This window comes from Miscanthus floridulus, chromosome 8 (genome assembly GCF_019320115.1).
Source record: "Miscanthus floridulus cultivar M001 chromosome 8, ASM1932011v1, whole genome shotgun sequence".
Classification (NCBI taxonomy): Eukaryota; Viridiplantae; Streptophyta; class Magnoliopsida; order Poales; family Poaceae; genus Miscanthus; species Miscanthus floridulus.
Window position 1 is genome coordinate 179,302,293 of NC_089587.1, and position 27,531 is coordinate 179,329,823.

The 27,531-nt window shown below is 43.6% G+C and overlaps 2 protein-coding genes across 2 annotated transcripts; both read left to right on the forward strand.

The window, feature by feature from the left end:
* The first annotated feature begins 2,742 nt into the window (after positions 1-2,742).
* Positions 2,743-10,722, forward strand: LOC136477626 (trans-Golgi network-localized SYP41-interacting protein 1-like). The gene is made up of 8 exons (XM_066475837.1): positions 2,743-3,037; positions 3,118-3,324; positions 3,429-6,509; positions 7,069-7,912; positions 8,030-8,688; positions 8,961-9,105; positions 9,221-9,299; positions 10,208-10,722. Exons 1-8 carry the CDS (start codon positions 2,885-2,887, stop codon positions 10,308-10,310), a joined length of 5,271 nt encoding a protein of 1,756 aa, XP_066331934.1. The 5' UTR covers positions 2,743-2,884; the 3' UTR covers positions 10,311-10,722.
* A 9,818-nt stretch (positions 10,723-20,540) lies between these two features.
* LOC136477627 (uncharacterized) lies at positions 20,541-27,439 on the forward strand. The gene is made up of 13 exons (XM_066475839.1): positions 20,541-20,832; positions 20,948-20,976; positions 21,561-21,663; positions 22,286-22,457; positions 22,722-22,910; positions 23,136-23,296; positions 23,481-23,757; positions 24,420-24,634; positions 24,718-24,816; positions 24,907-25,409; positions 25,500-26,257; positions 26,346-26,544; positions 27,035-27,439. The coding sequence occupies exons 1-13, from the start codon at positions 20,637-20,639 to the stop codon at positions 27,176-27,178; spliced, it is 3,045 nt and encodes a 1,014-aa protein (XP_066331936.1). The 5' UTR covers positions 20,541-20,636; the 3' UTR covers positions 27,179-27,439.
* Positions 27,440-27,531: the final 92 nt, after the last annotated feature.

A 27,531-nucleotide genomic window follows, 5' to 3' on the forward strand; every position in this document is an offset into this window, starting at 1 on the left:
CCATTGGAGGTGGGGGTAGATGGATGCGAGCTCAATGGTGGTGGAGATGCAGAGGCAAGAAACCTAAGCATTGGCGGTGGCGGTGTGGCTACGGAGGGGCGATAGGTGCGAGGAAATCAACTACCCTCCAAGATCTTTGTGCCTGCCATGACCTGTCACCACGTCTTGTCGTGAGGCGTGCGCACATAACCTATGGCCGTCCCCTCAGAAAATGCGTGCAACGTTTTGCCTCCTCGAACGGGCCATGACCTATCATAGGTAAGAGGGATACAGAGTTAAAAATGCTCCTACGGCCCGTCTAGGCCTAGGAGTTCGAAGGTTGGCCCACCGACAGGTTCGACAACCGCTCCAGGCACCTTTAGAGTGAGGGGTGGAAAGGGATGGACCCGCTAGCGGCCAGTACCTAGGCGCATGAGCATCGTGGGCATCCTTGGGCCACGTTTGAGTCTCGGTCGGATACAATCCATGGTTTTTTCCTCGAAGAAAGGCAGAGAGCCCTCGGGACCGGTCGAATGGACCCGAGAACTATATGGATTGACCGCTGAGAATCTAGAGTCGGTCACCAGCTGATCCAAGCTGGACCCCCATGAACGGGATGGTAGGGCCCCACTCAGACTAGCCCATTAACAGCTCATTGAGCACCATGATTCGTCCATAGAGGAAAATCATGGCACGACTCAGCCTCTTCGTTTTTATTAGAAAAAATGCTTGAGGGAAGACGATCACAAAGACGAGTTGACCCTCGACCGGACCCCTACTACGGGCGGAGGCTCAAGAAAAGTTGGACTCGTAAGGAGACCAAACGCATGGTCGCAAAACGAAAGACCCCTGTAGGGGTCAAAATCAGGAAAGACCTTTTCCAACCCACCAAATCTCACGGCTATACCCTCGAGGGGTCCGATCATGACGAAAGGGAATCACCGTCCCCTAGGACACGCCATGGGCGACAAAAGAAGGCCAAGGCCCTTAGAGTCCTCCCATTCAGAAAAGCCTCTGAAGGAGTATTCTACTCCTCTGTAGGCTCGGGGGCTACTGTCGGGGACCAAAACTATGGTACCCAAAGATGAGCTAATGGTCATCAACATTGATTCATCCGAGCAGTCAAGAGTGTGACTACAGCTCTAATCGACCCCCAGGTGCGTGACTATAGCTCCAATCGCCTCGCCCAACCTCTAGGTCGGGGGCCCCACCTCGCCCGGCCTCTAGGTCGGGGGCTCCGTCTCGCCCGACCCCTTAGGCGCGGCTCCTGACAGAAGCCCGTACCGCCGCCAACCACTACGGGCCAAAAAGTACAACCCAAGGTCAAACTTCTAGCATCGTGCAGGGAGAGGGCACATCTCAACATGACCCGTGCCCACGACATGTCACTACAGGGAACTCACATCACCAACAGTGATGGACGCGTGGTCACTATACTGCCTACTCCCTATACGACCGCTGACCAGCACGCTGGTTCGCCGCGTCGCCCGTCGGGACGAAATGGGACGTCACGACCCGCTGACAACGCCGGGGCATGGCATCAGCGGCGAACATGCGCCCGACGTGGAGCCGTCCCTGTCACCATCTGCAGTGTCAACCAGACCCGCATAAAGAAGAAGAAAGGCCCACGCAGCTCCTTGGCTCTTCTCCCTCTTTCTCTCTGTGTAACTTGCTCTTCCCCTTCGTCTATAAAAGGGGAAACAGGACGCCACAGGAGAGAGAACAGCGGTTCACCACTCTATACGGCTGTAGACATCAAAACACACGCCCTAACACGCCTTAGGAGCACACGCACATCAGAGACTTGAGACATGTCCCTCTCTCGCTCGTTTGTAACCCGTACTACAAACTTTCAGTGCTAGTAACATGAGCAGCAGCAACGAACTGGACGTAGGGACTTTCTGCCCAAACCAGTATAAACCTTGTGTCCTCTAAGTACACCATCCGAGCCAGATGCGCAATACTAAAAATTTACTAGTTGGTAATTCGAAACATCGACACTAGGTAGGAAGCATGCCATAGAGTGGCTAATATTTAGAGGAAGTCAAGTAATAGGCGTAATGACCAAAACATCATATTGCAAGATGAGGTGGAGGAAAGAGGTGAGCTAGGTTGGCGTTGCAGTCCTCGACTGGCTAAACATGGGATCCAATGCTCTTCATCTGCAACTGTGTTTGGTTCGTGTCGTGAAACCGTCTGAAATCATCGGATCCAAACTCCAACCCTAATTGAAGTGTTTGGTTTGCGTCTTGGGATGGAGTCGTCCGTCTCCAAGCCACTTTGCCAAGTCCAAGGAAAAGACAAATTATCTCGGACGAGTTCATTCATTCCTTTAAAAAGCACCGGATGATCCGTTCCACGCCGCACCATTCCATTCTGGATCAGTTCGATATCCAAATCAAACACGCTTATACCTGAGCGTCCAATCCGTCGAGACGTCCGGCAAGCTCCAAAGTGCAAATGTGACCTATGAGTCTGACCATTCCCCGGCGTTTCTGGGTCAACCGTCAACGTCTCAACGAGGCTTCCTTCGAAAACGTCTCAACGAGGCACAAATCGGATCTTGGGCTGCGCAGTGGATTCCTGCGGTCTGGACCGAGCACGTACTCGCGCGCCGACAGGTTGGCCCTCGGTCGCCGAGCCGCTGACATTAGCGGAATAGCCAGCAGCCCAGCACCATATTGACAAATCACTCCCGCCAGCTCTCCCACTGCCACCTGGGACCCATGTGTAAGCTACAGATGCAGGCGTCACGCATCCGGGACGCCGGGACTGGCCCACAACCCATCGTCTCCACCGAACCAGACATTCCACCTGACTCACTGCTCCTCTCCTCCGCGTAGCCGATGGCTTGATCGGATCCCCCGCCCGGCCCAGATCTGTCGCCGCCGCCGCCGCCGTCGCCATGGGCGACCACTCCGACTCCGATTCCTCCCCCAAGTCCTCCTCCTCCTCCTCCTCCCCCACCGCCCGCCGCCGTTCCTCGCCGCAGCGCGGCCGGTCCCATTCTGACGAGAGCGGCAGCAGCGACGGCGTCCTCGTCGAGCTTCCTGCCCAGGTATGGCGCGAAGCGGCCTCCGCTCGGATACCACGGGCCCGGACCGACGGCTTCTTAGAGAAGCTTCTCTCGCTCTGCAGGAAGCGCGGAGCCCCGGGGCCGACCCTGACGGCGGCGTCCTCGTCAACATGCCCGCTGACGACGCCACCAGCGGCGAGACCTTCGAGGACGCACCCGACGATCTCGCGGCCGCGGGCTCGCGCTCCGCGCGCTCGCTGGACGAGTCCATGGCCGTCATCGACTTCCCTGAGGTGTCCAGCACCAGCGCCGAGCTCCGCAAGTACCAGGTGCTGCTTCCTCTTTCCTCTCCGATCGGATTATATTGGTTTTGTGCGTGGTTTTGCTGCGGAAGCTCTAGTTCGTGATGTGACGAACAATGGTTTTTGTTCAGGAAGAGAACGAGGTGTTTGCGCGGGAGGCAGTGGCACTCCGCAGGTTGCTACAGGAGATGGTGGGGCAGGAAGCTTCAGTTGCGTTGCATGGAGAGGACGCTGATGAGACACTGTTTCATTCGATGCTGGACGACTGCTCGAGGCTTGTGCTTGAACTTAACTCGGTGGCACGGGCCAGGGAGCAGGAGATTGAGAGCCTACATGCAAGGGCTGCAGAGGCAGAGGTATCAAGGGAGGTTGCTAATGCATACCTGGGTTCGTGGGGGGAAGGGTCTGAGCAAGCTGTTGGGCGGATGCTTGCATCAATTGATGCTGTGGTTGGGCAAGATAATGCCAGCTTTGAGGGTGCTGACCAGGATGGGATTTCTATTCTGGAAAGGAAGACTTCATTGCTAGTGGAGAGGTACAGGCAGGTCTCGATGGGTATTGAACAGCTTGAACAAATTTTAGCTGAGGTGAAGCCTGGTTTCGTGGCCACAGGGCACGGTGACCTTTCTACCACCTTAAGTATTCTTGCAAATGAATTGGTCGGTAGCAAGAGAAATGAGGTGGATTTACTGCAGAAGATGAATGCTTTTGCTGAAGAGAAGAAGGCTCTTTCTGATGAACTTGAGGAAGTGAAAGCTGCTAGGAATGCAGCGAATGCTGAGGCAAGCAAAGCAAAGGCAGAGTCTGAGCAGATGGAGCATAAGTTATCAACGACTAAGGAGAAGCTCAGCATGGCTGTTACGAAGGGCAAGTCACTGGTGCAACACCGTGATTCCTTGAAGCAGTCCTTGGCTGAAAAGACGGGTGAGCTTCAGAGTTGCATGGCAGAGTTGCAAAAGAAGTCTGACGCCCTGCAAGCAGCTGAGAGCAGGGTTGAGGAGCTAAGGGTTTTTCTAGATGAAAAGACAGATGAGCATGAAAAGTGCTTGGATGAGCTTCGAGAAACATATAGTGCATGGGAAGCTGCTAAGACCAGCATCGAGCAACTAACTGAAGCAAACAGTGCCCTTACTTCTCTACAGGCTTCCCTTTCACTAAAGGATGGGGTTCTTGAACGCATTGAAGAGATCATGTCAGAGGCAACATTTCCAGAAGATCTTCTTTCCTTGGAGATGACAGACAGGTTGGGATGGTTAGTTGAGCAGAAGAAAATTTCCAATATGATCTTCTCAGAGCACCACAAAGTTAAAGAAATCTTGAGCTCAGTTGACATTCCGCATTCGGTCCTAGCCGCTGAACTTGATTCCCAGATCAGTTGGCTTGCCAGCTCACTGAACCAGGCCAAAGATGATGCGGTCCAGTTGCATGATGAGTCTGCTGAAATGTTGGCTAGACTGGCTGCACATGAATCAAAGTTGGTTTCAATGCATGAGGAAATTGACCGTTTGACAATTATTCTACTGGAAGATAAACAGGAAAAGGATATTCTTGTAAATGAACATTCTGAATTGATGTCCCTATACACCGCTGCTGTTAATAAGTTGGCCCTTGTCTCATCACAAAATAATGAGCTGCTAAAGGCATTTGCTGAAATTTCTGATGTCACATTGGAGGGTAGTGAGCCTATGGATATTGGCGAATTGGTACAGCAGGGCCTCAGAAACATCCAACAAAGAACAAAATCTTCTCCTATCGAGAGTGGCAGTTTTGAGAAGCTACAGGCATTACTATATACCCTAGATCAGGAATCAACACTATGTAAGATGATTCTCGAGGAAGACATGATTGACAGATCTGAGAGGACTGGTGAACTGCAAAGAATGGTCGAGGAGATTCTTGTTCTGAAAAATGAGAAGGTGTCACTGCAGAAGGAGCTCGAACGGGTGGAGGAGAGATCAGCATTGCTTAGAGAGAAGCTGTCAATGGCTGTAAAGAAGGGCAAGGGTCTGGTACATGAGCGCGAAGGACTCAAGCAAGCCCTCGACGAGAAGAGCTCTGAAATAGAGAATTTGAAACAAGTTTTGGAAGGGAAGAGCTCTGAGATAGAGAAGCTAAAGCATGCTCTGGATGAAAATAAGTCTGTAACAGACAATATGAAGCAAGTTTTGGATGGGAAAAACTCTGAGATTGAAAGGCTTAAACATGCTCTGGATGATAGTTGTGTGGAAACAGAAAACCTAAACCAAGCTTTTGTTGAGAAAACCTCCGAAGCAGATAAAATAAAACGAGAACTGGATGGAAAGAACATGGATATTGAGAATCTAAGACGTGAGATAGAGTCAAGAGAATCTGCCATGACAGATCTCAGAGAGCACGTTGAGCATCTATCATTGCAGGCTGCACATTTGGAAAAGCTGCAAGTAGATATTGTTAGCCTTAATGATGAAAAGGTGAAATTAGAAAGCATGTTGGAAGAAGCCAGAGATTCCTGGGGCACTCTTGCTGATTCAATATCAAGCCTTACTCTTCCAATTGATCAGCCTTTTGAGGAGCCTATGGAAAAGTTTAGCCAGATTGCCCAATATGTCCAGGAATCTCAAGTTGCTAAGAGTTCTCTTGAAAATGAGCTACACAAAGCAAATGAGCAAATTACCTTACATGCAAGCAGGCATTCTGACACCCTTTCCACGATAAACATGTTAGAAGATGAGTTGAGTAAACTAAAAGATCATATTTTTTCCATTTCTGAAGAAAAATGTCAAATGCAGTTACATACTAATGCTGTACAGGAGGAGTTGGAGAAAACAAATGAGGAACTGGCAATCAATTTCAGGAATCTTGAAGATGCCAACACCACTATTAATTCACTACAAGATGCACTATCACAGGCTAGATCAAATGTTTCTATTCTTGATGCTGAAAAGAATAAAGCTGAAGCTAAATATGAAACAGAAATCAATGCTCTTAATGCTAAGCTAACCAAATGTTTGGAGGAGTTGGATAAAACTCACGGGCACTTACAAAGTCATTCAACAGAACATCATGGTTACCTTGAGAAGCTTGGCATGCTTATAATGGATGATAGTCTCTTGTCTCTGATAGCTGAAGAATATGGAAAGACAATCAGCAGCATGAGAGATATGTGCCTTATAGTCAAGAGTATGCATGAGCAGCTTTCTGTGAAGGGTTTTCAGAATGATCCAATTGTGGAGGTAATTTTTTCCTTATGATGATGCATTTTTTAGGATTCTCTGTTCTGTGCAGTGAAGTGAGATAATTTGTTGCTTTATTCATCTTGTTGGCTTTTTAGAGCTATCTATACACTGTACTTCCTAATGCTTGGGCTGAGTTGTATGCTTTGTCTAATCATCATAGTTTCTAATCTAGTTCTGTGTTATCAGGCCTGTCAACTTTGTAATATTATTATCAGTGTGTGCAATTCTTTCCTACCAGTAAACAAGATAGCTGAACGAGTAAGAGTAATCTAATTAAGAGCGGTCAACATGGCGCATCTGATCTTGCTAGTAAGATAATTTAGGGCGATGATTGGAATCCACTGTTAACATGGCCATCTAGATTCACTTACTACATTATTTTGCCTGCATGTTGCGCGGGTGATGAAAGAGGTGGATCTTAATCAATTGTAAACTCCCCTCCCCATCTTAGAATATACCTTTTTCTCTTTTGTTTCCCTTTAGTTTGCTTTATAATTCTTGCCAGGTATAATGATTGTGCTAACTTGACCTCTCCATGATCACAAAATGTAAGCAGGATTCAGAACTCTCAACACTTTTATCTCTTCCGGACTATGATAGCTTTGTTAGAGAAAGATTGGTCAACAACAAAACTAGAAAAGGGAGTATTGATGACACTTCATCCTTCTCTACTATTGTTGAACAGTTGAGCAACCAAGCTGAATACTTTTCTAGTTTTTTAAAAGATTTGTCAACCTACATGAATAGCAATATTGTTGTGGTGCTTCGTTCTCTGCAACTAGTGAGCAACACCTTTGCTCATACTCTAGAAGAGCATGACATGTTAAAGATTGAATTGGGGAACAAGGATGCTCATAACAGAGCTCAAGAATCTGAAGTGCTTTCTCTACAAAAAGAGCTGAGAGCAATGTCATCAAAATGTATTTATTGCATCCAACAAATTGAAATTGTTTTTGATGATATGGTTGATCTTGGATATGCAATAGACTTGGCTACAGATAGCTCAAGCATAGGGTCTGAACTAGAAGTAACTGTGTCTGATCTGAATAATGAGGATACCAGTGACTATAATAAGGTGGCTGATACTCTGCTTGCTACGATTGACACACTTAAGTCCAAGTCTGAAAAATTATTTGCCATTAAGGGGCTTGTGATAACTTCATTGGATGACTTCAAAATGAGGCTGAAACAAGCTGAATCAGCTGCTGAAACTGCTTCACATGAGCATCAGTTGTCTGTTGAAAGGGTATGCATGCTGGAGAAAGAACTCAAAATATTACAGGATGAATGCAACAGAATGGAGCTAAATATGCAAGAATATAAGGAAAGGGAGGGTGCATTGAAGGCAAGGGAGTTAGAGTTGCTATCAGTTGAGCACACTCAAATTTCAGCAGACAGAGGTAAAATCGTGCCACACCACTAGTAATTGGAGGTTCTTATATTCATTATGTTCTTTTTGTTTCACACTTATATTTACCTGTTTCATCTTGCCGAACTCTTTTTCTTGAAAATTTCAGGTATAACTGACAATGCAATTTCAAAAGATCAAATGGAAGCCCTTGTTGAGAAGATAAGTAAGTTAAATATGTTGTCAGGCGAGTCAAATGTGCAGAGGGAAGAGGCTACATTCTCTAGTCCGCTTGACAAACTTTTTGTTGTCATTGATGAATTTAGTGCACTTCAACGTGAGGTTGAGACCTTAAGATATGAAAATGAAGATTTACAGTTAAATATTGAATCCTATACTCGTGAAATTGAACAGCTAAGAGAGGTCTCCAGCAATAGTGATCTAATTAATAGGGAGCTGGAATCCAAAGGAAGTGAACTTCTTGAGGTAACCGTTAGTATGGAGCGAATGATTCAGCGGTTAGGATATCTTGGAGGAAAAGATGTACTAGAAGATAACAAACCTGCTACCACACAAGCTCTCTTATCGAAGCTGGAAAAACTAATAATTGCTTCAAGTACTGAAGCTGGGAATGCTAAATCCATGACACAGGAGCTGGGAGCAAAGTTGCAGTCAAGGGAAAAGGCAGTTGATGAGCTATCAACAAAAGTTAAGATGCTTGAGGATTTGTACCATGCGCGACTTGCTCAGCCAGAAGCTAGTAAAGACAGATCATTTGAAGCATCTTCCTCAACAATTGGTTCAGATATATCTGAGATTGAAGATGCGGTAAGTCTTGTTTCTGCTTGTACTTTTGTCATTAGTTCTCCTTTTTAATCTTCTGGCATATGCTACTGGCATTCATAATGTTTTGCAGTAATGTATTGTTCTTTCGTTGTGATATTCACTGGTCTTATGATTAACATTGTCTTTGTTATGGTGTTTCTGATGTTAGTAGTTTGTCAATGTGTTGCTCAGGAGCTATTCTTTGCATCCTAGCTCAGCTCTGCACAGATGTAATTAAGCATGTTTATAATTTGGTGGTTTCAACTACTCTGCAGGGACCAGTGGGCAAGGCGTCAGTTTCATCTGTCTCTACAGCTGCACATGCTAGAACAATGCGGAAGGGGTCGTCGGATCATCTTGTTCTCAACATTGGTTCAGAGTCAGAACGATTAATTGCTGCGCAGGATTCAGATGACAAGGGTATCGCAGCCTTCTTCTTTTGTGCTTTTGTTTTTGTGCGGAACAAGGAGGAGGGGGGGATAGTTCCGCTAATTTTCTAGTGTGTCTAACAGCACTGTATTTCTCATCTTTGAAGGGCGTATAAAATCACTCCATACATCTGGCTTCATTCCAGCTCAGGGAAAGCACATCGCTGATAGGGTCGATGCCTTCTGGTAAGCTGATTGCACAGTAATTGAATAATAATGCTGTACACGTGTGTTGGAAACTTAAAGAGTTAGGTGGACCATGCTCCATGCTCGACATTCTCTCATTCCCATTGGCTCTAGTGGTTCAGTAATTTGCGCTTCTTAGCTCTACTGGTTTCAATTAATTTCGTAAAATGGATATCTGCCCTTTTTTTCAAAGATAAGAGGAATGTCTCTATTTCTCCGATGCTAAATGATTCTGTGAAATGTATGTAGAACATAGGCTCAAGGATACTGCACCTAGCTATACCCTTTACTTTTGTGTTACATTTAGTAAATTTCTTGTTACACCGAGGAGTTACCACATGTCAGTTTTTGATACTGCCTTCTGTTTCCAATAGTGATAGGAGCGCATATCAAGCCGAAATCAGTAGTTAGATGCATATAAAACTTCTGGTCAACAGTCTCAGGAAAAACAAAACAACCTTCACAAATACTAGTCATTTCCAACACTGATAAGACTTAGGAGTGCTTATCAAGCCCAACCAGTAATTAGGTTCTCTAGTTCTCTTGTTTTGTTTGTTCTCCTAAGACATTGTATCTGATCATGAAGTTTCAGTACTATCTTCACAAATATTTTGGTCTAATTTTGATACCTGGATTAAAATAGTTTGCATAATTTCATCTGGCTATTTGTTTGCACTAGATGCTTTATATTTCTGCATTTATGACTGGGCTCATTGGAAAGAAGAGTTAAATTCATAGAACATGACAAGTCAAATTTATTGCTTGAAATGAAATAAAAAGAATATTGTGCTTTATCCATTGTCTTGATCAATTGATGGTTGGGCTCTGATGATTGTGCACGAGGAGAATACTGCATCTCACTTCAGTTGGTCCGTTATGGTTTAATCAGCCTGTGTCTTTGTGTGTAGGGTCTCGGGGAGCCAAATTCTGATGAACCGGCCACGAGCAAGGCTAGGGCTTATGTTGTACTGGCTCGTTGTGCACCTATGGTTGCTGGGCAGCATCTTGTGACACTGCTTCTCAGTACCGAGACCCACCTCATAGCATAATTGTACAATAGCACGTATTAACAGTTTCTTCTTTCTTTCATACAATACATGGTAGATGTTAGAAATGTCATTCTTTTCATTTTCTCCCTCCTGCTCAGATTTGTACTTGAGCAGTATATGTTGAATTTTCGCACACAAAGATGTAATGTGCAGAAAAATAGCATTCTCATTCTTTGTTATACTGAAGAAGTGGTAGTTGTAGATGTGGCCCTGGTCACCTGTTGAGTCCCATCATCGTAAATTCGTTCCTGCAGCTGAGGTCTGAGGCGGTGAGGCCTTATGGGTCGACCTTTGACGTATGTATAGAAATGTATATAATTGGCTACACTTTTTTCGCACCTCCCTCATGAATATTTTTCGATTGGAGGTGATTGGTTGTACAATCACAAATCTTTCTTCTAACGACATAAATAAATATAAATATACGTTATCATGAATCTGCGTAGTTTCATAGGGCATAAATCTTCATGGCATCATTTGTGCTTTTCCACACAATTTGTAATTGAAAAAAATAGGTGTTTCAACGAAACAGCAACATCTTTAACACAATTGTTATATATTCAGCGTGAAATTTATCGCCAAACCAAAAAAAAATGTGTTATTTTGTTTCCAGTCCAGTTTAAGTGATTACTACATGTGTTCTCTGTAACACTGGGTGTGAAGGAACATGCTTTCATCTCTTCTTTGAGTGTCCTTTTCAGCCAACTGTGTTGGGACACCATATGCATCTTCTGGGATTGCAGCCTTCCTCCACTAGACATGGTGATAGAAGCAAGGACTTCCTTTGTTGACAGTAGCTTTAGAGAATTGATGATTACAGCCTGTTGGGCCATTTGAAAAGTCAGAAATGGTGTTATCTTTGACAATGACCCTTTCAGCTTAGAGAAATGGAAAGAGATCTTCAGAGAAGAGCTTGGTCTGGTATGAATCAGAGCCAAGCAAGACAGGAGACTAGCTCTAGATTTGTAGCGAGAGAATTTCCTATAATGTTTCCCTCTCTTTTCCTTTGAGCTTTATAAGCTCTGTAACTTGTGCTTATCCTTTATACTTCCCCCGGTTTGTGTTTACTTGTCAGCAACTTTTTACTATAGCAAATTTGACCATCTGTTTTTTTTTTCCTAAAAAAATCTTAGATACTTCAATGTATATAACACTAATGAAGCATGTTCAATAAAGAATCATATATGTGAAAACTTGATGTATCTAAAAATCTTTTACAGAAAAAAAAACGTATGGTCAAAATTGCTACAGTAAAAATTCGATGACAAGTGAACGCAAACGGAGGTAGTATATAGAAATACAAAAAAATTAGGTAGAGGGCTCGTCTGCAGTCTTTTGTTCGCTGATCCTTGTCCTGTCCCATTTCAGCCATCGCTTATCAAGTGGCGGGCCCAGTGATCGGTAGGTTCGGGACTATCCTGGAATCTCACCCAAAAGTTTTTTAGTAGTCGCCCATGAGAATTTGGCCCAAGGTGCCCAGTGTTCACTCGTCATCTCTAGCCCAGGCAGCAACGGAGCCACCCCGACCCGAGACGGCGCGACCCCCAACCCCCGACCCCACGCTTCCAGCGGAGCGCGTCTACGCGCTCGACCGACGAGCGGCGACCGCCGCCCCACCCCCGCCGGGCTTTTTACATATTTACCATTATTACGATCGTCACTTACAAGAATCACACTCTTAAAATGACGCTTACAAATTTAGCCGTTTTAGTTCGCGCTCCTTTCATTTTTACCATTTTCGCCTATGTGGCATGCCAGCTCGTGCTGACACACTGGCACCGGCACGGGAAATGACCCCGCTGCCCCCGGCCATCTTTCAATTAGACGCATCGTTGCCCTCTCCCTTTTCCCCCTTCCCATTTCGTTCGCCGCCTCCTCCTTCATCTGCCCGCCTGCCGCCCCCATCCTGCTCGTCTCCACCGTCACGGCCACCACGGACGGCAACCATGTCGCATAGGGCGGAGTCATCCAGCTCGAGTAGGCCGGCGAGGAGGCTGAGTTCCGCGGTCGCTACGTTTGTGGCCTATCCGGTTGGTACGGAAACAGGGCTCCCCTTAATTGTCTGCCCCGATTGCAAGCTCGCTCGTGTGATTGAGCTTCGCGTGGTGCAAGACACTCGAAAACAAGGGCCGCAGCTTCTTCAAATGCCCTAGAAACGAGGTGAGTTTTGGTGATTTTCCTTTTTCCTTCATTCTAGTCCTAGCTTGTCTTATTTATTTCTCTTTTTTTTTGCACAATCCGCAGCTCTGTAGCTTCTATAGGTTCCAAAAGGCTTATTTCGATGAATTGGTCGACAAGAAGATCATCAGGATCTGCTGCGAGGAGATTGAGGAACTGGTGGAGGAGGGAGGAGAAGAGCACAGTGAAGGCGCCCATCTGGGGGTGAAGGGCTTGAAGGACCTGAAGACTGAGGCACTGGAGAAGAAGCTTGAGAAGATGATGTCAAAAATGAACTATGTCATCGTTTGTCTTGTGGTTGTTGTGTTTGGAGTAGTTTTCAAATCTATGATGACCTGATGTAGTGACTTTGTATGACAATAAACCCTTTTATTTCAATGAAATTGGTTGTCCAGTATGCTTGAATGAATGAGCAGTTGGAATTGTGCATTCTCAGTTTCAAATGAATGAGCAGTTGGAGTTGTTTTCAGTGAATGAGCAGTTACAACCAACTTGTAATGAAAAAGAGCAACTGCAAGCTGACATTGAAATAGGGGCTAATTATTTGCCATTACATTACATAAATAAGATGTTCTTAACATTCAAATAGGGGCTGGTTTGCCATCACATAACTGAGATGTTCTTCACTACCAAAATAAGGGCACCATGCTTACTGTTTCTGTGCCCATTTAAGTACATAACATAAATTACATGCCATTGAACACAAAAGTTCCAGATCATTGCATAAAAGACCATCCATGGTCACTTGGCCTTGGCCTTGCCCTTCCCCTTGTCCTTCTCTCCATTCTTCTTAGGTGGTGGAGTTTTCTTCACTTTAGTTGCTAACTGCTTCCTCCTTGGTATAATTTTCTTCACAGGCTCAGGTTGGACTTCATCTTGTGCAAATAGTGCCCTATTATAGGAAAAACATATTTAGTTACCAGCATAGTTTCAATTAACCATCTTAAAGAAGATGAAATGAGTACCTTCTAATTGGTGTTTCTGGTAGAACAGCTTCCAAAGCCATTAGTTCTAGGCCTCCTTCTTCTTCCTTGCTGCTGCAAATTCATTTCTTGTAGCTTCCATTTCCTCCCTTGCTGCTGCTTGCTAGTTCCCTGCTGCTTCTGCCTTCATTTGTGCTTCCAGGGCCTCCCTCTTAGCTTTTGCTGATGCTTCTCTTGCCAATGCTGCTCTTGTTCTTGGAGTTAGTGCTTCATCACCACCAGATGTCTTGGCCTTCTTCCTCCCAACCTTGGCTAGTTTCTTCTTACTTGCTCTCTTCCTACAAAGTGTAGGGTCAGTGGTTATCATTTACAAAAAAACAAAAACAAGTAAATCACAGTTAGAAGGCACCTTTTCTTTGTTCCAGTGTGGGGACACTTCCAGCTACTAGCCCCTGTGACCATACTCTTTATAGTTTGGGCACCTGACTTGCCTAGTTGCTTTGCTTCCCTGTCTCCCTTGCTGGTTTCATCCTATTTTTCTCAATCTTCCTAGGCTCTCTCTTTTTCTATAGTGGAGGGTGGACTTTGTACCCCTTGGCCACCTCAGGCCATTTCTGCACCTCTAGACTAGCTACCAACACTTTGTCAAAGAAGTACTTGAATTTATGTGGGGAATATGCTCTAGCTGCAGGCCACATATTCTTGCCATACACATCACCTGTGTAGTACTTCTTCATATTCTCCATCAAATGCATAAAACATTCTCTCCACTCTGCATCTAGAAACACACCTTTTACAGCTGACTCCAAACCCTTGCATGCACCTAGTGCAGATTGCTAAGTGCTCCATGGGTCCAATTTGTAACAGAACCGATCAATTATACGAAATTAAGTAAGAAAATCATCCGCCAGAGCAGACTGATTTAGCAAACTTAAGCCCGTATAACCCGGTAGTCCGTGAAATCACGAAGGATTTCAAACCAACTCACATACCAGCCAAGATCGTAATAAGTTTAGCGGTCATCATCACATATTACATAAAAGTTCGCTATCTCAGATACATCAGAGTTTAAACATAGTTATTACAAATGAGTTCAAATAGAAGTAGCGGAAGCCATTTGTTCAAAACCACACATACTCACACGGAGTTCAAATATAGTGCCTAGCTAATGATCATCTCCAACAAAAGCATCAGACGAGACGTAAGGAATGACCATGCCCATGGTCCTACACATCACCCATCGTAGGATAAAGGCAGTTGATATAGTAACCGTAATACATCTACCCATCTGCAACTAAGTGAGAATAAAACCCTGAGTACGAGAAGGTACTCAGCTAGATTTACCCGACATAACCAAAAATAAAGTGACACCAAGGATTATGAAGGGCTTTATAGTAGGGTAGCTGACTCATTTACAAAAAGAGGCATTTTTAGTATTTCAAGAACCTTTCTAAAAACATTATTGTCAAGTTAATTATTATTAGCCTGTCGACTATATTTGCACCTATACTAGAGCAAGCATGTGATTAAGCAAATAATGATAACCAATGATCATTAACAACTTCCATAATGTCATATTCATTATAACTGTCCAAGTGTTCCATCAACATTACTACGATGAAGTCACTCAAGTCAAGTGCTCACTATCCAGGAGCGATGGCGATTCGAATCGATTCCTAGCCAGCTGGTGATTTATTCCTTACACAAACCTCACTCACCCGCTAAAGTGAGGTATCGATCACCGAGTCAACTATCTAGGAAAATCTCGAGTTTACCTAGGAACCACATGTACCCAGGGGCCGACCGACTGCCCTTTGGTCTTATCATCGCGCCCCTGTGTCCTACCACACCTGCTCCGGTATAGTGCGCTACGGGCAATCTACTCGGCCCGAATAATCTCCCAGCTTCGCGGTCGAAAGGTACTTTATTCGGCCAGCTAAATGTAAGGCATGCGTTCAACATGACTCGAGGCCCAACAACGGTTGGTCCTTAGTCGACACAGACGGAAAGCACTATAGTCTAAAACTCTGTAAGTCTCCATCCGGTCTTAACTTCAAATTAACACTTAGTTATACCATGACTACATAGTTATCCAAGCAGATCCAGGTAACCACCTATAGCTCGCAGGTGATAGGAAATTCATCCGACTTCTACCAGTCTAAGCCAGCTAAGCATTGACTCGACTAGCGGATACCAGAGGTAACAAGGATATAGTATAACAAAGGTAGACAATGTATAATGCAGCAACGGTTGCAAACAACTCCTGAATGTAATGCATCAATTAAAGTAAAGCATTTAATTAATAATTGCAAATCGGGGAGAAAATGCTCCTGAGGCTTGCCTCTCTCGAAGGAGCTCGGGCGGTGATCGGGGCACTCCGAAAGTTCCTCAATGTCCTCCTCGTCTGCTTCGGTCACTTCCCGCGGCTGCACCTCGAGCTGCTCCTCGGGCTCCTCGGGTATGACAACTGGGCTCTCGGTTTGCGATCCTATATGATGCAGGTGCGTAAGTGCTTATGTAAAAGGTGCATCGGATGAAATGAACCCAATGAATATGCTTGAATGCAAGGTAGTCAACATCATCTAAGAACATGTACTACGAGCACATGTTATCTACTGCATTCTCTTCTACTACTAATATGCTAAGTCAACACATCTCATTAAATGCTTCAAAGATAAACCAAAGCTTCACTAATTTCTTAATCATGCATCAAGCAACATTTGATTAAACCCTAATTAATAATAGGTTTGAATAGCAACATCTATTTTTATAGCTTAGAAAAATCTTAGAAAATTACCTATAGCACAGTACTATCCCTAAGTAGTCTACCATCAAATTTTTATGGCATTTGGATAAGTGGAATAGCCTACACAAAAATGACAAGCTTGGACGACCTAAATATGAGCATGAAAATACTTTGTATGTTAAAAAGTGTCAAACAATAGATGTAGTATTTTTCCCATGATCTTCATATCATAAAATTCACTGTACAAAAATTATGACATGCATGTTTTATACAAATTTTGCTCTCTAGCAAAAATAACAAAAATCAGCCATTAAAGGCACTTGAACTACATCTCATAATTTTTCTACAGGACATACATGGCATATAATTTTTATAGAAAGTACATCACCTAAAGAGATCAACAAAATTAGAACCATATTTTTCTGACCTATATTCTATTTACTATACATTTCCCAAGAAATCAGCATTTATTCAATTTAAATAAAGCTACACAGAAAAGTATCACAAATTTGACATGCAATATTTTTATCATGTAGATCTGGTGACAAGGAACACAACAAAATTTGTTTCAACAAATTTGGAGTCATTTTGAGCAAGTTATAAATTCTCAAAGCATTTAAATAGAAATCTGAAAATCATTCTTAAATACTTTCAAAAATCCATGTTCAAAACTGCTAGATGCACCCGGTGCAGTACACCCAGAGGGGCTGCCACACGGGACCCACGGTCAAGCCGGACCCACGCGTCAGCCGGAGCCGAGGCAGGGCCAGTCGTTGATCGGCCGGCTCTCACCGACGGCGAGGTCTCCTGGCCTAGTGCAGGTGACTGGCGTGCTCCCCACCCTATTGCGAACCTAATGGTGTCCATGGCTTGGGACAAGGAGCACGGGAAGCCGGCCGCTGCCGTGCATGGCGGAGCGGCGGCGCGGGTTGTCGCTGGTGAGGCCTCCCCGGCCATGGCACGGCGAGAGGAGGTGCTCGGGAGACTCAGCGACGCGGTGCGGTGCTCGTGCTCGAGAAAGGAAGGAGCGAGGTGGAGCGGAGAGGGGGAGTCCACGGAGCGGAGCATTCTGGCGAACTCGACCCCGCTCCGGTGAGCGATTCCCGAGGAAGGAACGCTTACCACGGCGAAGTGACGCGAGGACGGGGTGCGCGAGGTGGAGGCGGAGCTACGGGCGAGATAGAGATGGCTCAGGCGCACTAGAGCAGCTAGAACGGCCAACTCCGGCGATGGCGCGTGGCGGAGGCGAGTGCTGCGGCTGCTGCTTGCACTGGCGGAGGCGAGAGAGCGAAGTGGAGGAGTGAGGAGGAGGTAGCGCGGTCGGGTAGGTGAAGGCGTGACAGGAGGCGCGCGGGGCAGGCCGGGGCTACCACGCGGTGTGCGTCGCCGGCGCATGGCGGCCACGCGGCGGGCGCGCTCTGACGTGGCGGGCATGCTCTGACGTGGCCGGGCGTGGCGCATGGGAGCAGGGGAGCGGCGCGGAGGCAGGCCGGGCCGCCCTGAGCGGCTAGACCGAAAGCGAGGCGGCGGCCCAGTAAAGTGAAAAAATGTGATTTTCCAAATTATTTTCTATTTTGATTTCATTCAATGCAAATTTTGAGTAATTTCAAACTAGTTTCAAACTTTGGTCCAAAAATAAAAGTTGCTCAAAAATTTATTCTCTACAACTTTGCTTTTATGCCCAAAGTCAAATTCCAAATATATTTTGAATTATAGATTTAAAGTCAATTAAATCCCAAAACCCTAATTTTGAAGAATTATTTTAAAAGCGTAATTTGGCAAAACTTTGAATATAAACTTTGCTCCAAATTACATCCTAAATGTTTATAAGCTATCTTAGTGATCAAAACAAGAATCATGGCATCCAAACATGAGCGTGGCATTTCACATTGTTTGAAACATGAATGAATTTCAATCAACTTAAGCACCACATGAAATGATACTTCATTTCTTTCGAAATGAAATGCGTGAATGATGCTTATGCATGAGGTGATGATGATTATGCTCATGGGATGGAATGTTAGTGCATGCTTAACACCGAGGTGTTACACAATTGCTTTCCTAAGTTGTTCCATAAACCAAACCCAGTTGTCTTTTGTCTCAGAGTCAAAGAAGCCAAATGCTAAAGGAAACAACTAGTTATGGCCATCTAGAGCTAAGGCTGCTGGCATGTGGCCATTCCAGGACCCATTCAGAGCAGTGGAGTCTACACTGATATAAGACCTATAGCCATTCAAAAAACCATCTATACTTGCTTTGAATGCACATAAGAATCTGCTAAACCTAACTTTGCCTTCATCATCTGTGATAGTGTCTATCTCTACCACACTACCAGGTGATCTCAGTTCTATCTCAACCTTTATCCTATACAACCAATCGAAAGAATCATTCCACTTATCAAAAAGCTTTTCAGATGCTCTTCTAGTCCCATTGTACACTGTCTGGTAGGGGATGTCAATACCATATTTGAATTTCAACTCCTTTTTCATCTCTGTAGCCCCCATTGATTCCTTCTTCTTTAAGAATTGAACTGCTCTCTCTACCACCCATTTTATTGAGGCCATAGTGTTAGCTTCAACCCTTTGTGTAGATGCACACTTATGATCTTGTTTATTTATTTGAATCTGTATGTACAAAAAAAGCCATACATAAATATAATTGAAAGACTTCAAACCACCAGTTCAATGGAGAAGATGCAATGCAAACAAAAACTACAACAAACATGTGTATAAAATCAGAAAATGTACCCTGACACTGCCATCATGTTGGGTTCTGGCTCTAAGTTTTCCATGGGCAGCCTAGAGCATCATAGCAGACCCTATATCTTTCTATGTCTGAATGCTCAGTAACAAGCTCAAACTCCCTTTTTATAGCATATTGTTTAATTGCTAGCCTAAGCTCCTCCATGCTAGGATACACAGTGCCTACACTCATATCAGGATTGTCCCTGTCCCATTCATACAGTGGCTCTTCATGAGCAATGTCATCAACATCAACAGCTTGCTGCATTCATGTCTTCATGCATCTGTGCTGACATAGCTAGAATTGGACACCTCTTGTGTACCATGTTCTTCCTCTCTTGCCTTAGCTTCCTTGAATCCCATAGCCTCATATATCTGATCCTCATCAACAAGCTGTGTAGCAGTACCATCATCTTTAGGATTCTCTTGAATGGTTAGAATGCTCCAATCAACTACTACTACAGGTTGTTCATCATGGGGGGGTGGGGTGCTACAAGTATCACCATAGCCTTCAACATCATTAGGCTCTGCACTATGTTCATTAGTCACACCAGAGACATGTCTAGCTCTAGAAGCAGCTGAACTAGCATTGTCATTACACACACATTTCTTGACAACATCAACTGTAAGAAAAGCCACCCTCTCATCCCAGTGGTCCTTCATCATTTGCTGCACATGTTCATCCCTCCTAAGCTTCCACTCAGAGCAAGTCTCTTAGTCTACAACCCAGACTACAAGTGTTTGAGAAGGCCCCCAGATAGTCTTTGTTAATAAATCATCATGGAATTTAGCAAGAGAATACTAATCGTTCCTATCAAACCAGATGTCATGCTGCTACTCTGCCATGTCCACTGGACCATATTCATCAGCAACATATGGACCAACCTTAACAACTAGCCTAAATGCACTGCTAGGATCGATCTTGGCATCATCATAGACATGGAAAAACATGAGCAAGTACAGACTAAGTACTACACACCTACTGTGGTAAAGTGCTTACCAAGGAGGGCAATCACCAGTGACCATTGCGACATGGATCAGATGGAGACGTACTACATCAATCGCCTATGAAGAAAATAGCAGAGCAAGACGAAATCAGCGAACATTAACCTAATCCCTAACCCTACTCGGCGCGGGCTCTGTGTCTCAGTTACAAAGTAGGGCACGTACCTTTGATCTGTCGATGATGGATGTGCCGAAGAACACCAAGGTTGTCGTCCATGGTGGCCGTGGCGGTGGAGACGAGCAGGATGGGGGCGACGGGCGGGCAGAGGAAGGAGGCGGCGGCGAACGAAATGGGGAGGGGGAAAAGGGAGAGGGCAACGGTGCATCTAATTGAAAGATGGCCGAGGGCAGCGGGGTCATTTCCCGTGCCGGTGCCAGCGTGTCAGCACGAGCTGGCGTGCCACATAGGTGAAAGTGGTAAAAATGAAAGGAGCACGAACTAAAACGACTAAATTTGTAAGCGTCATTCTAAGAGTGTGATTCTTGTAAGTGGCGATCATAATAATGGTAAATATGTAAAAAGCCTACCCGGCGGCTCCGCTTGTGTCTAAAAAAAATAGGTCCCAAAACAAACACCCTATGATTTTCCGCGATCAAACTGAAATTTCTCTCGCTCAAAAGTAAAAAAACGAGCCTGCCCTAAACTGAACTTCTCAAAGACTCGTGTACAGTGTAAACTCGTGACTGCCCCTCCCATGGCGAGCACGCGAAGCAGCTCATCGCCTTCTCGGGGCGCCGGCGATGGAAAGAAGCGCCTCGAAGCACTGGCCCTGGACAGGGTAGCGGAGGCCGCCGACGCAGTTGCCTCCGCTGCGTGCGCCGGCGAGGTGGTCCGCGCGATTCACGCCGTCGCATCCCTCCTCTTCCCCGTCGACTCTGAGGCCGTCGCCGGTGAGGTCCCGAGCCCTAACCTCCCATGGCTCTGCACCTATGCTTAAATAATATCTACTTCTTACCACTTGTGGTCTCTAATTCGTGTCGTATGTGTGCACTCTCTCGCCTGCAGGTACCATCGAGGAACCCTTCAGGAGGCAGGTGAGACTTTGTGATAGTTTGAAGGCACTAGTTAATTTATTTGAGCGGATTTTTGTTTTTTTTATTTTTTTTATTTTACGAAATCTTGCTATATTTATGTGACAAATATGGTCTCCTAGAAAGATTGATTGATGGGATGTCTCTGTCGAAACGAGAAAGTCTGTTTTCACTTGCATAGGTGCATTGGTTTTATATTTAGATAGATATACAACTGAGGTTGTACAAGTTATATTCTGTAAAAAATCGCCATCTAGCTAAGCACTGAAATAGATTAATGTGCCACAAGATCTTGTGGTTGATAATCATTTGTGTGACATATTACATGAATGATTCCATCATGGGTAACACAGCGTGTTACTGAGACCACTTTTACACTTAGGTGAGAAGTTAGCAGTACCCAAGTATGGAATTGTTTGAACCTTTGTCTAGTGATGAAAGTATGAAACATTCATGACAGTGTACTGAGTGTAAATTTGGGAGATAAATTAGTGTTTTCAAAGGCACATACCTCTTTCTGTGTGATATGGAAAATTTGAGTTTAGAACCATGGTATTTGGAGGTTTCACCACTTCCTGTTTTCTCAGATTGTTGAAGCTGTAACCCTCAGCAATGATGAAAGGGAATCTTGGAGGTGTGCCTTTTATCATGGTCCAGCATTTCCTACTATGACTAAGATATTGCTTGGCAGTAAGTGTACTACTCTGTCTTTACACCTAAGTATTCACAAACAATGAATAGTATCTGCCTCTGCCAACTGCAGTCTCATACTGCCATGATTCATTTATGTCCACTGTCAGCTACAATCTCATGGCATGAATTAGTTGTTTGCACTTAATACAAAATTGACTTGTGCCATCAATCAGAAGGGATCTTCTAGAGTCCTTTAAAAAAAATACATTACAGATAAAATTTGTTGAAGAATGAAGTATTGAATTTCATGTCCAAACTCATTTATATCCACTGTGTCTTGGGTGAAAGCAAGAAAGGCCTGCTTGCTGGCAATCTTGTGGAGCACTCTGTCTGCCAATCGTCCTTAATTGCTTGTTCAATCATATACTCTTCCCATCACTTGTACTTAAAAATGAAAAGAATTTCAAATGTGGCAGTGTTGAACGAGAGGTGAATCCAACTTTTATTTGAACACCAGTTGTTTGTGTCCCTTGTTGTCTTTACAGCAATTTGGTTCTCATGCCCCCATGGACATCTAGAATGTTCAGAAGATTTTAATTAGTTACTAAGCACGTTGTCAATTTGTTACTCTTAAACATTTTTAGCACTCTCCAATCCATTCTGCCACTTTGGTTGTCAGATGTTGCCTTGAAGTGGTTGCCGAAGATTAATGACTCTGCAAGGAAAGAGATTTATGATTCATTTTTTGTCAAAGGGCCTCCAACTGAAGTGATTCAAGCTCTTGTTCCAGCGCTATCTGAAAAAGAAGTTTCTAAGGAGGACCATCGGACTTTTTGCTCGAACCTTGAAAGGTTATATTCATAAATAGGTCCCTTGCAGTTTAGCTTTGTGGACTTCACTAGGTCCCTTGCCTTTGCAACATTTATGCTGTGGATGTTTATGTATGTATACTGTTGTTCATTCTAGTTATCGCAATAGCAATTGGGGCATATTTTCATCTTATCTTTAGCTAGTTGTTGTTATTTCTTGGAAGTTTGAATTCCATGTGGTATTTCCTTTTGCTCTCACGTGATATCTTTTTTAAGTTTGTTACTTAAGAGTTTTACTTATTTCAGGCTACTGATTCTATGCTTACTTGATAATAAGGGGGTTTTCCAAATTGTTGTGGACTTTACTTGTTCTAATAAGCATGGTGAAGACATTCACAACCCAGATAAAACAATATCCGTATCAAGGGTTGCACAATTACTTGCGTCTGTTCCAGATAAAGCAAGATTGGGAGCTTCAGCTGCACTTACATCAGCGTATCCTTTTCCGCTATGGAGTATCTTATACTTTACTAGACAATTAACCTGAGTATCTTGTTCCTTCCTTGCGGTATGTTATGTTGCAGTGCGCCCACAGATCATAATAAAAAAAAAATTGGGTCAAAACTTTTTTTGCCATTTATTTCTGAGTTTGTCGTTTTCAAACTCAAATAATGTTCTTCTGATTTGTACTTGTAATTGTAAATGCTTAACACAAACAAGCTCATTCTTCAAGCATGTTGTCAGCCAACTTCTTGCTGGTGCAGAAGCAGCAACTATTGAGTTGGCTGCTGACAAAGAGGCTAATGAACATTGTGTCTTGAGTTCTATGTTCCACTTTGTGGGTGAAGTGCTATCTCGTGTTTGTCGTCGTGGGTCTACTGGTGAGTATTAATCTCTCAAAGTGCAGTTTTATATTTTGATTGTTCTATGAACTTAAAACATGTTTGGTTCTTTGGCATAAAGTTTGTACAATTTAAGCTTTGTGGTATTTGTTTGCTACCACTGTCACACAGCAAGGAAGCAGATCATTTGCTTGTATGTCTGATAACATCTTGTTGGTTTCAGGTATTTTAGTTGCTGAATTGATTCCTAAGATTCGCAATCACCTACATAGATGTGTGCCACCAGATCATAGGGCCACAAGTCCTGAGATGATCCAGCATGTTTGCCAGTCTCAGTTTTGGTTCAATATGGTTGAAGCAATGAGAGATCAGCATTCTATTGAAAGGTTGACAGAAGAGTTGTTGCGTCAACTTGCATCACATCATATAAGTGATGAAGAGGCTTATTGGATTCTGTGGACCCTCTTTAATCAGAGCTTCAAGCGTTTAACTGTCATGAGGTGAGTTAGGACCGGTCGATTTGAATTCTAAGCAACACTGGAAGTCAATCTTCTGGTAGCTTAGTGATTAATTTTTTAGTTCATCTACATATGTGGCATGCAGTATGCTACTCCCTCCATTCCAAATTATGACATTTTGGGTTTTCTAGATACATAACTTTTGTTATGCACTTAGAATACACTGTGGGCGCATTCTCTGAGGTTATTTCTTTGCACATTCTCACTACAATTATTCATCTTTCCGATCACTGTGTAGTATAAATTATTTGGATGTGTTCTCTGAGGTGTACTTTGTGATGAATATTGTTTTTTTAGTATGCCATATTGCCATCAACATTTTCAAGTCAACGTGTATGTATTTTGGCCTCTCATATAAGCACCTATTTCATTGATACATAATTATCCCACATAATTATCTTTTCTTTATGTTTGGTTTTTTAATGTGAATAATACCATCCAAATCCATATCACTATGAAGGATCCATATCACTATGAAGGGCTATGTTTCATGCATTACTTTCGTTATACATCCTACCCATGCATGGCTATTCAATGTACAAATGGAGTAGGAAACTTTAGCATCTACTAAATTTGTGAAGTACTTCTATGTGTTTTTTTTTTCAGTTTCCCTCATTATGTAGCTTCATCTCATCTTACTTTAGGGCGATGTTTGTTGACAAGTTTTTACTCTGGAAAACATTTCCTTTATGCTGCCTGAGATGGATTCTTCACTACACTGTCTTTGAATGTCCACCAAATTCAACCACAGAAATTCTGATGCAAAGGACACCGAACTTTTTTGGTATATTGCAAAGTTTGGTTAGTATTTGGTCCAGGAAAGAGTTTATTCAATCATATTCAGTGGAGCAACAAGCTTGTATCCTTTGAGCCACTGAAAATTACATTGCTTCATTTTTTTATACAAGTATTATTTGGCATCATTCTCCTTAATAAATGCAGATATTACTGCAGCAATTGGATTATGTTTAGAAAAGATAACAAAAAAAGAATTAGAAACAACTAAAGATGTATTGAATTCTATTCTTCAAGGAGTAAGCTGTGAGTTCACCCCTGTACATTAGCTTAGCAGAATTTGATACGAATAACCATGACATCTTCTTGCTGATTTTTTTTTTTTTGTCACTCTAGGCAGGTTAGAGAGCCCAATTGATTTAATACGGAAGATGGCTAGTGCTGTTGCATTGACATTCTCTAAAGTTGTTGATCCGAAAAATCCTCTGTACCTTGATGACAACTGTTGTGAAAATGTTGATTGGGACTTTGGGGTTCTATCTCCAAAGGAGATTAAAGCCCCTTTAGATGCTGTAGAATCTAAAACTAAACCAAAAGCACGTGAGAACAAGAGAAATGCGGGTGAGAAGAAGGCAAAAGCAATAAAACATGATATTCCAGATGTCAGAGCGAAAATCGTGGAGATCAATTCTATAGATCATGATCAAATGTCTGATACTGCTACGAATGGGCAGTTTGAGGAGGAAGAATGTGATGAGGAAATCATGAACGTGGATGCATACAGTGATTCATCCCTAGAGCCATATGATCTATCAGATGATGACACAGATTTGCAAAAAAAATTCAGCCACCTGAGTGATCTTGCAGCAGCACTAAGAAAACCTGATGATCCAGATGGTGTAAGTTCCCAATTACTACTATCAATTCTTTACAAAGAAAATATTACAAAATCCTGAGCTTTTCTTTGTTGTTTCTTTTCTGTACCCAAGGTTGAAAATGCTCTTAATTATGCGGAAAAGCTTGTGAGAGCATCACCTGATGAATTACGCTACAACTCTGGTGACCTTGTTAGAGCACTGGTGCATGTTCGCTGTTCTGATGTGGCAATGGAAGGAGAGGAAGATTCTGCTGAAGAAAAGAGACAGAAGGCATTGGTTGCCTTGCTGGTAACCTGCCCATTTGAATCTCTAGATGTTCTGATAAAATTGCTATATTCATCTAGTGTGGATATTGGTCAGCGCATTTTGATTATTGATGCTATGACTGAGGCAGCACAGGAGCTTGCTGAAACTAAAACTGTGAAGACAGAACAGCGACGTGGTAACTTGATAACTGACACTTCTCCCTCTTGGCTGGTTCCGACTAATATAGGACCTCCTGGGGCAGGCCCTTGGAGAGAGGTCTCTGAACCAGGAACACTTTTAAGTTGGTCACACCGTTATGAAAGAGAAGTTCCATCTAAATCAGGTCAATTGAAATCAGGAAAATCTCGTAAATGGGGTCTTGGAAAAGCGAAAGACTTGCAGGTCGAGTGGTCTAAAAATAGATTTCCTTTGTATGCCGCTGCTTTTATGCTCCCTGTGATGCAAGGATATGATAAAAGATCACATGGTGTTGACTTGCTTAATCGGGACTTTGTTGTCCTCGGTAAATTGATATACATGCTCGGTGTCTGTATGAAGTCTATGGCCATGCATCCAGAAGCATCAGCTCTAGCTCCCGCTCTTCTTGACATGATAAGATCTAGGTATTCACCACCAGAACTGTCTACATGTTTAGAAACTTGTATGTCAACCTTGTTTTTCTAAATATTAACGCGAACTCTTTTTCTATAGAGATGTTTCACGACATGCTGAAGCATATGTCAGAAGGTCTGCGTTATTTGCAGCGTCTTGCATATTGATATCTTTGCATCCGTCATATGTGGCGTCATCTCTTATTGAAGGCAACCAGGACATTTCTACTGGATTAGAGTGGATACGCACATGGGCTCTTCAAGTTGCTGAAGCTGATCCTGATACAGAATGCACATCGGTAAGTACTGCGATCATTACTGGGAAGTTATATATCACCTGTATCTATATGTCTCATACGGTTCTGCTCCGTGGCATATAGTACCCCTTTTAGCCCCATAATCATGGTACACAGGTACAGTACTACAACCAGCAAGCAAGTTAAGGGAAAATGTAATATTGAATTCGAATTCTGTGGCCTTTGCTTTGCTTTTAGTCTGGAAAGAAATTTGTTTACTTGGTGAAATGATTGACTATATCACCGCATAATCTTAACTTCACACTTTCTAGACATGACACTGCCAATCATCCCATTTTGTTGTCCCATCGAGTGACTTTTTCAGTAATTCATGGGCTTGTGTTGTATAGAGAAACCTTGCTAGCGATCCATGTTGGATATACAAGCTTGTGCTGTGCTGTATAGTGAAACCTCACTAACAATCCATGTTGGATATACAATCTCTGTTAATACTGTTGCTTATGGTGTTTTCTCTCATGCTTGACTCCTTTAGATGGCCATGACCTGCCTGCGGCTCCATTCTGAGATGGCTCTTCAGACATCGCGCGCACTGGAATCTGCAGATCACTCCAAGACTGGCAGAGCCATACCTTCTAAGCTTGACAGCATTATCCTACCATTCGGAAACATGATGTGATAAACTGTATAAGTTGTGGAGGGATGTGTCCTGCTGTTGTACATAACTTACGTAGCAAATTATGGTTATTTTAGTAGGTCTACCGTCAAGTTGTACCAGCTGTTTACGTGCTGGTCCTATGGCAGTCTGAAAGGCGAGGAGAGTGAGAGATTGAAACTATATATACAGATTTTGGAATTATAGATCGTATTGTTCTTTTCCAGGGAGCGGTTAGACAGTTCTGAAGCCCCTATATATTCACAGCGGCTGTGCATTTCGCCATTTCGTGATGGAGCCAATAGCTAGCAATAACACAACTGCAAAGGTTTGCCGTTGTTCGATTTGATGGTGTCGACGAAATAGTGGAAGCAAAG

Coding starts and splice junctions, on each gene's coding strand:
- LOC136477626 (XM_066475837.1), top strand. CDS start 2,885: ATGGGCGACCACTCCGACTCCGATTCCTCCCCCAAGTCCTCCTCCTCC. Junction 3,038..3,117: donor TCGTCGAGCTTCCTGCCCAG/GTATGGCGCGAA, acceptor CTCGCTCTGCAG/GAAGCGCGGAGCCCCGGGGC. Junction 9,300..10,207: donor GATAGGGTCGATGCCTTCTG/GTAAGCTGATTG, acceptor CTTTGTGTGTAG/GGTCTCGGGGAGCCAAATTC.
- LOC136477627 (XM_066475839.1), top strand. CDS start 20,637: ATGGCGAGCACGCGAAGCAGCTCATCGCCTTCTCGGGGCGCCGGCGAT. Junction 23,297..23,480: donor TTGTCGTCGTGGGTCTACTG/GTGAGTATTAAT, acceptor TGTTGGTTTCAG/GTATTTTAGTTGCTGAATTG. Junction 25,410..25,499: donor AACCTGATGATCCAGATGGT/GTAAGTTCCCAA, acceptor TCTGTACCCAAG/GTTGAAAATGCTCTTAATTA.